A 12,330-nucleotide genomic window follows, 5' to 3' on the forward strand; every position below is an offset into this window, starting at 1 on the left:
CGAGAAGGAGAATGTAGAATATAACTTTGGTATAACTGTGTCTAGCATAAGGAATAATATTAGGAGAGAAGTAAATAATGAAAATGATTGTTATAGGAATGCAGTTAGAAGCCTGAGTAGATCTATAACCCACTATGATAACATGAACGTAGATAAGTATGTTTATGGAGCAACTTGCAGTGTGAACAGACTGACTGATGTTGTAGTGGCCAGGCTTAGGCTTGGTTATAAGTACTTCTGGCAGTTTGGGAGACACACAGATGATGATCAAACTAAATGTAAATTATGTGATCAGGCATATGGTCATTCTCTTGAACACTATGTGCTTAATTGTCCACTTATTGAGGAATACAGAGACAGACAGTATAATAACCTATGTGACATGTCAAGATATCTTATTAATGAAAATAAGATACCAGATATACTAAGCAAATTTCCTAAATTTGCTTGTAACAGATAAGTGAACTATAGATATGTAGATATAAATCCATATGTATTCCGGATCAGCCGGGCTGTGGCTCGTACGTTGGTTTGCGTGCAGCCAGCAGCAACAGCCTGGTTGATCAGGCTCTGATCCACCAGGAGGCCTGGTCTCAGACCGGGCCGCGGGGGCGTTGACCCCCGGAACTCTCTCCAGGTAAACTCCAGGTTAACCCTTTGGGGCCTAGTTCCTAGGCCTTTTGTGTATCCATATGCTCTCGCGCTACCGTCCACAGGATGGATATGGGGTGCACAATAAACTAGCCACTTCGGTGGCAAAATCTAAAAATCTAATCCAACCGTTTTAGCAATAATACTAAAATTGTGCTATTGTTTACTTAACTGCCTCACTTTTTGTACATTAAAAAAAGCCTCCCACTGAATAACCTATATTTAGTTTTAATAGTCTGTAAGCATTATTAGTCTGCCCGTAACGGACGGCATGTTAGTGACTTTTTATGTGCTGATAAAAATTTTGTCAAATGTAAACTACATTTTGTTTTTATTTTGTTTAGTGAAGTTTAATTAGATAATAAAGATTATTACAGTTTATGGTTGTTTTTTCTCAATGCATAAAACATACTGCGAATGAAGCCAATTTTATTATATTATTTACCGTCTATATATCACTAGCCTAAATAATTACGTAACTACTAAACGTTGGAATAAGACTTATTGAGATAGATGAAATATACATCAGATGCGTGGACTAGCTATGTCAGGGTGGTAATCTACTCTCATAAATATATATCATAAGGTCATTTATGCTCTCTCCCACCGAATGTAAAATTATTTCTTTTATTAGTTTTTAATTTTAAATGGATGGAAATATGAAAATAAAGCTACTGATTGAACATGGTGGAGATATGAGATGCTGTGTTGTTGGTGCCTGTTGGTATGCCTGTTTGGTAACTATTCAAACAGTAACTGATGTGTGAACTCTGGATTATCTTTATTTAGAGCTGTGACAAGTGCAGGTGAGGCTCTACCAACGTTCTATTCCTCTGACACTTGCATCTGGCTCTATGCTACGACACTATCCATCATACTGCATCACTATGACCCTTACGAGTTTATAATATGCCATTCCTAGGATTAAACCAGATTGTCTCATTCCCCAGACTGCAGCACCGCATAACACTTATGAGTTTATAATAATTCTTTCCTTGGATCAGACCAGATTAGTCACATTCCCCAGACTGCAGTGCTGTATAACCCTTATGGGTTTATAATACTCCTTTCCTTAGATTAAACCAGATTATCGCATTCCCAGGCTGTCGCTTTTATGACCCTTACGAGTTTACTGCTTAAATATATGTACGTATTGTTATTTTGACCTTTGCGGATTTAACTCTTCTCCATGAATAATATAATCAGGGTTTTATCCTTAATACTTTAAAAATGAAAGTTTTGAGGATAAACGTTTTCATAACGATTATAATTTGATTTGTTGGATAATTAACAAGAAATTCAAGGTTATATTGTAAGACTTCCCTCAAGGAAGGTTCCTTGATGTTGGTGAGGGGCTCTTGATTTAGGGAATTGGATCTGTGCTCCAATTCCCCGAATTAAGCCTGAATGCCTTCCACATCCCCCCCAGGCGCTGTATAATCCTCTGGGTTTAGCGCTTCCCCCCTGATTATAATAATAATAATTGAAGGTTTAGTGCTTCTTTTTGGCTATAATAATTTACGCTGGTGAAAGGCTCTTGATCTTGGGAATTGGATATGTGCTTCAGTTCCCTGAATTTAACCCAAATGCCTTCCATCCATCCCGCAGATGCTGTATAATTCCTATGGGTTTAGCGCTCCCCCATAATATATTGCAAGACTGCTACTACTCAGTGCAACTCTGACAGTTTAAATATTACAATTCTTACAGATAAGTTGACAATTAATATGATAGGACTAACACAATACTAGATACATATACTTTCTCTGAAGGATAATCATGAATTTTTTAAATATTTAACAAAGATAGCGAATTAATGAAAAGTAGCATGTATTGTATAGGCCTTTAATATAGTATAGCTCTTCAGCTTTATGAAAAAAATTAATGTTTTTTTTTTTTTGCAGGCATATGTTTGTGACACCCATAGCCCCACATGCCTGTGGTGGGCATGTCAAAGTTTATGTGCGTACACGGCCTCTCCTACAGCAGGAAGAGGAGCAGGGTGCGCGGAGCATCTTAGCTGTTTGTGCTGCAAATAAAGAGGTACCAAGAATTGCAAATGAGGTTGCAATAAAAATAATAATAATAATAAAAATTTGCATTATATGTAATATTCACTTTAAAATCACTGTACATGTTTTGATTTATCCTAAGCTTTATTCATGTGGTATAGTACTCTGTGGGATGTATAAATAATAATAATAATATCTTTATTTACTACAAGTACATGTACAAGGTATACAGGCCTAGCTGACATCATTGACATATTTCTATATATGTAGAAAGCCCCTTGTTATGCAGAGCATTTCGGGCAACTTAGGTCAGTTTTGTCCCAGGATGCGACCCACTCCAGTCGACTAACATCCAGGTACCCATTTTACTGATGGGTGAGTGAACATGGACAACCAGTGTAAGGAAACACATCTGATGTTTCCACCCCTTCGCCGGGAATCTAGCCCGGACCCTCGCCGTGTGAAGTGAGAGCTTTAGCCACAAGGCCATGGGGCACTGTAACCATAAAAGTCAAAACTTGTAATGCTACTGTACCAGTGTACCTGTACAGTGTTGTACAGTATATAATCTAAACTTTTGTTTAGTGAAAGTAGTGTCCTTACTTGGCATGGTACTTCATTTTGATTCATATTGGCTCTTGAGTTATTCACTTTTAAATAAAAGTACTGTCAAAGTATATCCACTTGCAAAATCTATTTCCATCTGCAAAAGTGTTTAAAATCTATAATTTGTATCCCTTCCGTACAGACTCGGGCTCGCCTCCATAATTTTTTATTTTATTTTGTTCAGTATCATTTATCATTGCAGCATTCGTAATATAAGTAGCATAAAGTACATATATTAACTTTAGGACAATTTCCAACAATCATTTGACACACTAATGAGAAACCAGCTTGTGTATGGTAAAATCAATCGCCAATTCTTAAATAAGAACAGCTTCAATAACAGCATGTTGGATTAATCATAATTGATCTATTATGCCATGCAGGATATGCCAACTCTTAATCCTTAACCCTAAACCACAGCTTTGGCACAGTATCATAGTGCCACTAAATCTCTCTCACTTTGCCTGGCAATGACTGAAATCTCACCAAGGAGAGACTACAGTACTGCAGTATCCAGTAGCAACAAAGGGTCATAAAATCAAATAATTTGACTGTTGATGACTGTATGCTTATTCACATTTCATAAAATACTTGTGAATTGTCACATTTTCTTTAAAAATTTCTTTGTATCTCTGTAGTTTTGATTAAAATAAATATCCTAGTACATAATTGCATATCTCTATATAGTGATCCACATGTGATATATTTATAAAAATTCATTTTTCAGGTTGTCGTCGATGATGCACATGATAGACCGTACAAGTTTGAAGAGGTCTTTGAAGAAAGCTGTACACAAGAAATAGTTTTTAGGAAGGCAGTGGCACCTCTTGTAACCAAAGTAAAGGAGGGTCACAATGCTACTATTTTTGCATATGGTCAAACAGGATCAGGAAAGACCTTCACAATGGGTACAAACCCATGTAGTGCAAAGGTTAATTTTATTTGTAATTTGTTGTCCTGTTTACCATGTCACATTTGTGACCCATTTGTGGGTCACAAAACTGTTTACCTTGTGTAATACAGTTTGCATAAGATATCCTCAGCAAGGCACAACCTGCAGTCCTCCGTGTCCTGTTTAAATTAAAATCAAACTACAGTGGACCCATGATTTAATAAACTAATAGGAGAGACTGAGTGTCCATCAAAACTGATTGTCTGTTAAACAGGAATACAATAATGAAACTGATTTTCCGCAATTGTAGCAATAAGGGACATTATGAATTTAACTGACTTTGTCCGTTAAATCTGAAAATTCATTTACACAGTGGACTGCAACAATAACAGACAATTCTGGGTTTAATGGACTGTTAAATTCAAATTCAGTTTACCCAACTGACTAACAATAATAGACAATCTTGATTTTAGCAGACTTCATCCATTGTTTCTGTATTTTGCCTGTTCAATTCAGAATTTCTTAAATAGGGTCCATTAAATCAAGATTTTACTGTACCACTGACACTGAATACCTTCCATTGACTTGAAAGTACCCATAAGCTGTATACTGTACTGCATAGCTTATTTTTTGGGTAATGTTTAACCCCTTCAGGGTCCAAGGCCCAAATCTGAAGTGGTGCACCAGTGTCCAAGAATTTTCAAAAAAAAAAAATTGTTATTTTTTCTTGTGAAATGGTAGAGAATCTTTTTGTGAAGGTAATAAAACAAAAAGTACGAAATTTGATGGAAAATTGACGAAATTATGCTCGCGAATTTTGATGTGTCAGCGATATTTACGAATCGGTAATTTTGCCGACTTTGACTCCCATTTTAGGCCAATTACATTATTCCAGTCAACCAAATTCTTAGCTATTTCACTAGTATTACTTCTATTCTATCGATTGAGCACAAGAAATCACCAAGTCAACTGTTTCAACTACAAATTAAAGTGATCAGAAATTGTTAATTTGGCCAATTTTACACAAAGTTCAAAATATTCCAATTTCAAAATAGGGTCCAGAATAAACAATGTAGGTATTCCTGGAACTAAACTAACATTTCCTCTGTTCATTAGTTACGTTTTGAGGCTTTACAAATAAATTCCATTTTGATTTTTTATTCACAATGAATTTTTATTCACACCAAAAAATAGAAGATTTACTGTTATGCAATACTGTAATAATTGTATAAATATTATCACCATATTTGTGAATGCATATTAGACCCACCAGCTGGGGTGTATTAGACGTGTGAGGTCGTTTGTTTACTCTTGAATATCGGCGAAAATTTAACATTTCTGCTACTTTGAGCTCAGTTTCAAGCCATTTCCAGTGCTAAAACCAATCAAAATCATCTTTATTTCTGTAATATGTCTTCCATTCTATCAAATGAGACTAAGAAATCGCAAATACAACTATAAAAAAACATACAAAAAAACACTGCAAAGTCGCTGTTTTAATCGAAAAATCATGATTTCAGTTTTTTCTCTCATTATATACAGCGTGCTGCAGGATCTGTTTTATGTGGTGCACACATACCACATAGATGTATTCTCTCATATCTAGGCCCAAATGTACCACTCACAGTTTATCAGAGTGAGCTGAGCTCATGACGTAGATCTACGGTTTGGACCCTGAACGTAAAGCCGTAGATCTACAGGACGGACCCTCAAAGGGTTAATGACTAAAGAGGTTGTACATCCTTGCATTAAACCAAGGGTTGGTGCCCACTTTTTACAAATATTTACCTATTCTCATGTAATGATTAGTGTACCTGAAGTACACATCATGTACTGGAAAAACTTTAGTGATAAATGTGAAAGATAGGATAGGTTAAGAATAGATCTGTGAGAGGAATTTTTTGAAGGTGAGGGAGAGTGCCAGGACCTAACCTAGCTGCTGGGTGTTTTGAAGCACATAAAATGTCAGGTTCTACAGCATGTCATGGGCTCAACATGGGCAGGCAGTAATGTATAGAGGGGCATGGTGCCAATTGCTTGTAAATGGGCTGCGCTCAGGATTTCTGGGCATAAGCTGAGCTCTGACTTCCATTAGCAAACATGTACAGCTTTTTCAGGGTCCAGAAATGTTCCTATATATCAAGCTATTGTATGTGAAATTTATTAGTCATCAGCACAGACTGACTGATAAAAAAAAATTTAGTCCTGTATTAGTAATTTTCACTTATCTCCCTAGCACCCATATTCAGACCACCATTTCTACATGCAAAACTTACTTTTGGTTAATTTTTTCTGTGAAACATGTTTGTCTAGTCAATCCATGTTTCAATAAAGTTTCTGCAGTTGTCTTTTTTGCCACTTATTGGCTTTGTTGTTTGAATCTACCTAATTTTTTCCACTTTTGTAAATGGGTGAAGTGTAAATAGTCTTTTACCTTGATATGTGTAATCAGCCATAATATATGTAATAAACAGTTTTATGGCAACAATGGGAATGATGTACTGTGACAGTCAGAGCTTTAATAATAATAATAATAATAAAAAAAAAATTAGGCTGTGCTGATTTACTAGAAATTATCGCTTAACCAGCAGAAAGAAATGCTTTGAGAAATTGAAGGATTTAAGAACATAAGAAAGAAGGAACACTGCAGCAGGCCTACTGGCCCATGCGAGGCAGATCCAAGTCTCCTACCGGCTTAAGCCAATGCCCCAGCCTAGTAAGGTCAGGTCACATTCACTTAAGGAAGGAACACGGCAACTGACCTAGTAGCACAAGCTAATCAGGTCCAACTCACACCCACTCGTGTATTTATCTAACCTATTTTTAAAACTACACGACGTTTTAGCCTCTATAACTGTACTCGGGAGTTTGTTCCACTCGTCCACAACTCTATTACCAAACCAGTGCTTTCCTATATCCTTCCTGAATCTGAATTTTTCCAACTTAAAGCCATTGCTGCGAGTCCTGTTTAGGCTAGATATTTTCAGCACGTTATTTACATCCCCTTTATTTATTCCCTGCTGTATAGCCCTTGTGGGTTAGTGCTTCTTTTTGATTATAATAATAATAATTTATTTATTCCTGTCTTCCATTTATACACCTCAATCATATCCCCCCTAATTCTATGCCTTTCTAGAGAGTGCAGATTCAGGGCCCTCTGTCTATCCTCATAGGGAAGATTTCTGATACTTGGGATCAACTTTGTCATCCTCCTTTGTATGTTTTCCAGAGCATTTATATCCATTTTGTTGTATTCATTACATTTTGTGTTTATCCCATTCAACAAAATAGTCATAAAGTATGCCAGCCCCCTCTAGAATCATAACTACAAAATAGGTTGTTCCTTTTGCTAAATTTAGGACATCCTCCAACTATCGAGGAAGTGATTAACATGCATTCTCCAGGGTTTTATGGCATAACTTTCCCCATTACTTTTGGATAATGCCCTAAAGCTGTGGAATGGGCTGATGTTCTTCCCCTAGCAAATCTGTATCACAGCCTATAGGTTTTTACTGGGGTTAAAATCTGGGGAATATCCTGGCCTTACGTAATCCGATGATCTTAGCAGTTCTCTTGTCAACAGTTTACTTCTGCCTTTGTCACTAGCCAAAAATGTCTGTCAAACTCGGTAACCCTCAAGGCCACACAGAACAGGGGTATGCATCCTAAGTGTCTAGAAGGCACTTAGGATGCAGCTAGTAGCCTTAGGGCATTCTGAGAGTTCACACCTTGAATTTCAAGGCCAGCTTAACTTTTTGCCTCATCAACAAACCTACCAGAGTAGAGTATTACTTTGGACATTAAAATACTCCAAGTGCACTTTAGGGCACTTAGAGTATTTTAATGTCCAAAGTATTGAGTATTTTAATGAGTTTTTTCTTTTGGTACCCAAATTAACATTTTTCTCCTGAAGCTGAGTCACTTTTCTGTGGTGGTGGAGATTTAAGGGCAGGGCCTACCTAAGAATCCAACAACCATTTTTTTTTTTTGTCCTCGACAGTAAGAGATTCTATTTTTTGTTGAAAACATAATTTAGTAAAATTATTCTTATACTGCATTGTGATTTTATTTGAAATAATGATACTGTATATTAGTCATAATACAGTTTAACAAATGGTTTAGATTGCTGAAAATTAGTATTGAAGGCAGCCAAATAATGCATAGGGCATTTTTTTACATTAACTGTACTTAATAGGCAAATGATCTTGGTGTTTTGTAAATTATACAGCTTGCTAACCCACTGATTTTTTTTAATGGTCTTTCAGAGCCATTTACTTTTGTCTTAATTTTTTTCTGACCTTTATTGTTGCACATTATAATTTCAGGGCTGTATAGCCCTTGTGGTTTAGCGCTTCTTTTTTATTATAATAATAATATGATTTCAGGAAGATGAAGGAATTTTACAAAGAGCATTGCATACCCTTCTTGATGTGAGTGAGACTTCCCAGCCCTCCCAAGACCTAGAGTTAAGGAGCTCACAGTGTGTCACAGTCTCGTTCATAGAAATTTACAATAAGAAGTTATTCGACCTCTTGACTCCAACCAGAGTACCACTGAAGACCAAACTCGGACTTGGTGGAGGTAAAAAAAATAAATTTTCAACCTTACCTTAACATTTTATTTTGAAGATGAAAGTCTGTCACTCACCCTCATGATGCAGTAAGCCTACTGACATCTTTAATACAAGGCCATTCATAAGGTAACATACAAAACTTAATTTTTGAAGTTATTTCATAAGCTTCAAAGCTGCTAGCCTTTTATTATTACTTTCCGACTTCTTCATATTCCTTTAATTTTAAATGGTAAATTTCCAGAACATGAAATTTATTTATAAAATATTACATTATTGAGTACACTTAGTTTGCAGTGCAGCATTTCATTATACCTTTTATTTTTTTTTATTTTTAAGGCCTTCTGGTTTCTTTGGTGTCCTTAAAATACTAGTAAAAGTATCCTATAAAAAATAGCCAGAAATTTGGTTTGGACTTGCAGAGAGGTTGGAACAAAATAGAATAACTTCGAGAGTGTACAGTGGACCCCCGCATACCGATTTTAATCCGTGCAAGAGGGGTCATTGGTATGCGAATGAATTTTCCCCATAAGAAATAATGGAAATCAAATTAATCCGTGCAAGACACCCAAAAGTATGAAAAAAAAATTTTTACCACGTGAAATATACATTTTCCTACACACAAAGAGAAGGATACATGCACAATAGTAGAGTAGTACATGCACAGTATATATTGTGCATGTACTAGTCTACTAAATGAAGAATAAATGACACTTACCTTTATTGAAGATGCAGCAATGACTGATGAGACACTGTGTCCTGGGAGTGCCTTTTCCTCCTGAGTACTGTAGGTCCTGTTTGGTATTTTCTTCCAGAACATGCCTTATCACACTGTGTATGTCACTACGATTCTTAAATCTCTCAAACCAACCTTTGCTGGCTTTAAATTCACCAATATGAGCACTAGTTCCAGGCATTTTTCCCTGTTCCCCTGGGTGTTAGTCGACTGGTGTGGGTTGCATCCTGGGATACAAGATTAAGGACCCCAATGGAAATAAGTTAGACAGTCTTCGATGACACTGACTTTTTTGGGTTATCCTGGGTGGCAAATCCTCTGGGGTTAATTGTTTCTTGGTATATTCTCAATAAGCCACACCAACAACAGTGCTACAGCAGCAGCAGACGATGCTACAGCAGCAGCAGACAATGCTACAGCAGCAGCAGACGATGCTACAGCAGCAGCAGCAGACGATGCTACAGCAGCAGCAGACGATGCTACAGCAGCAGCAGACGATGCTACAGCAGCAGCAGCAGCTGACAGTGCTACAGCAGCAGCAGACGATGCTACAGCAGCAGCAGACGATGCTACAGCAGGAGCAGACGATGCTACAGCAGCAGCAGCAGCTGACAGTGCAGTAGCAGCAGCTGTACCACCAATAGTAGCGATGGTTGATTGGGGTTTATTATACAACCTGGCCAGCTCGGAGACATGCACTCCACTTTCATACTTATCAATGATCTTTTTCTTCATCTCTATAGTAATTCTCACCCTTATTGCTGTAGGGTTGGCACTAGAAGCTTTCTTGGGACCCATGGTCACTTATTTTCCAGATAAAATCACCAAAAACACTGTAATAATACGAAATGTTACGATTGTATGCTTGGATGCTACCGCGGAGGCTGGCTGGTAAACAATGCCACCGGCGGAACATGTGAGGCTGGCTAAGGCGCACATTGGACGCGTCTCGGACGAACAGCGGTGAGCGGGTTTTTAAGCGGTATGCGAGGCAAAATTTTTGTGATTAAAGCAAGCGGTATGCGGATTAATCGTTATGTGATGCCAACGGTATGCGGGGGTCCACTGTATAAATCTGTATTGGAGACAAGGCGGAGTAGAAGTTGGCCTAGGAAAGGTTGGAGGGAGGGGGGTAAAGGAGGTTTTGTGTGCGAGGGGCTTGGATTTCCAGCAAATGTGTAAGCGTGTTAGGAGCGAATGGAGACAAATGCTTTTAAGGACTTGATGTGCTGTTGGAGTGTAAGCAGGGTAATATTTATGAAGGGATTTAGGGAAACCGGCAGGGCGGACTTGAGTCCTGGAGATGGGAGATACAGTGCCTGCACTCTGAAGGAGGGATGTTAATATTGCAGTTTTATAACTAGTGTAAGCACATCTCTGGCAAGGAATTGATGGAGTGAATAATGGCGAAAGTCTTTCTTTTTCGGGCCACCCTACCTTGGTGGGAAACGGCCGATGTGTTAATAAAAAAAAAATAATATTTCAGTGGGTTCCATATGGCTGTGTGGGTGGAGGTCCACTTCATATAAAGCTTTACACTAACCTTCACATGTATCTCTGATTTGTTGATTTTTGCTGTTGTCTATGTGGACTTTAAAGGCTTCACAAATACAACCATGGAGTGATAGCCATAAAATGAGATCTGTAGGTATAGCATTGAGAGAAGATAGAGCAAAATAGGATGATTTGAAGGGATTCAGGGAAACTGGTTAACCAGATTTGAGTCCTGGAGGTGGGAAATACAGTGCCTGCACTATGAAGAAGAGGTGGGGATATTGCAGTTTAGAGGAGCATCTGAACTAGTATCAGCACACCTCTGGCAAGACAGTGATAGGGTGAATGATGATGAAAGTGTTTCGTAGTCAATCTTGTTTGTGCTGGTGGTGCTTTACGGATATGATGGACACGGATGAAGAGTGTGGAGCCTTGAATTTTCCAGTGCTAATTTGTTTTGATACCAAAGCAGTTAGAAGAGAGGAAATGTAGGCTTTGACTTTAATATTTTTGAGTAATAAAGTGGATAATAAATTGGTTTCCAAATTGTAATAACCATTACTATATGGTATGATTTTGTTCCCTGGGAATTTTCTAATGTTACAGTTTAATTATTAACACTTGCAGCTGTGTCACCAGTTGCAATGGTGGAGAAGAATGTGAAAAGCATTGAGGAAGGTTTGGTACTTTTGGAAAAGGGAAATAGTTTACGAAGTGTTGGAGCCACAGCAATGAATCAGCATTCTTCACGCTCCCATGCACTTATATACCTCACATTAAAAGTAGGTATTTGTCATAAATTAAAACTATGGAGAAGTTATATCAGTAAAAACTCTTAATGTTCTAGGTAACAGTATCCTGAGGTCCCATTGCTTTTAGTGTATTCAGCTTCCTTGGAAGTCTCATTTTAGTACAGTTCCATAAGTTCTTGGCCAGAATCTTGATCCTTGACCAAATCTCCCTGCCTGGCTAACTGGGCACATAATTTTAGTTTTCAAATTCACTCCCAAAGACAGTCATGGGGCTGTATGTTATCCACAAATTTGAACCCCCTCTTGATGAAGTAGTCTCGTTATTATACCACAGCTGTACGTTGGAGCTATATTTCACTTTTAATAGCAGCTTAATGAAATTGCATAAATACTCCTTGCTTTATGATGGTTCAGCTTAAGATATTTCAAGTTTACGATGGTGTGAAACTTTTTTTTTTTTTTTTTCTGTACAGTATTGTACAGTTATTGATAGGATAAACTTGCATTCATTTATATACTCTTCATTACTGGTAGTTACAGTAATTATTTGTTTATTTACTTATTCAGTGACAGTTATTTATTTATTAGTCATATATTCATTCAGTGGAACCTCTGGT

General features: G+C 37.5%; 1 protein-coding gene across 2 annotated transcripts in view; it reads left to right on the forward strand.

Annotated features, from left to right (window-relative positions):
- Nucleotides 1-1,309: 1,309 nt before the first annotated feature.
- The window catches only part of LOC128705478 (chromosome-associated kinesin KIF4A-like), a 47,995-nt gene continuing 36,974 nt past the window's right edge, over nucleotides 1,310-12,330 (forward strand). The window contains exons 1-5 of one of the 2 annotated variants that reach the window (XM_070091373.1): nucleotides 1,310-1,457; nucleotides 2,556-2,694; nucleotides 3,997-4,200; nucleotides 8,547-8,742; nucleotides 11,589-11,743. In XM_070091373.1, coding sequence (XP_069947474.1) covers nucleotides 2,560-2,694; nucleotides 3,997-4,200; nucleotides 8,547-8,742; nucleotides 11,589-11,743 — 690 coding nt within the window. In that variant the 5' untranslated portion in view covers nucleotides 1,310-1,457; nucleotides 2,556-2,559. Of the gene's footprint in view, nucleotides 1,458-1,506; nucleotides 1,798-2,555; nucleotides 2,695-3,996; nucleotides 4,201-8,546; nucleotides 8,743-11,588; nucleotides 11,744-12,330 lie in introns of those variants that run through there. The other variant, XM_070091372.1, reaches the window with a different exon arrangement.

Source organism: Cherax quadricarinatus, chromosome 35 (assembly GCF_038502225.1).
Source record: "Cherax quadricarinatus isolate ZL_2023a chromosome 35, ASM3850222v1, whole genome shotgun sequence".
Classification (NCBI taxonomy): domain Eukaryota; kingdom Metazoa; phylum Arthropoda; class Malacostraca; order Decapoda; family Parastacidae; genus Cherax; species Cherax quadricarinatus.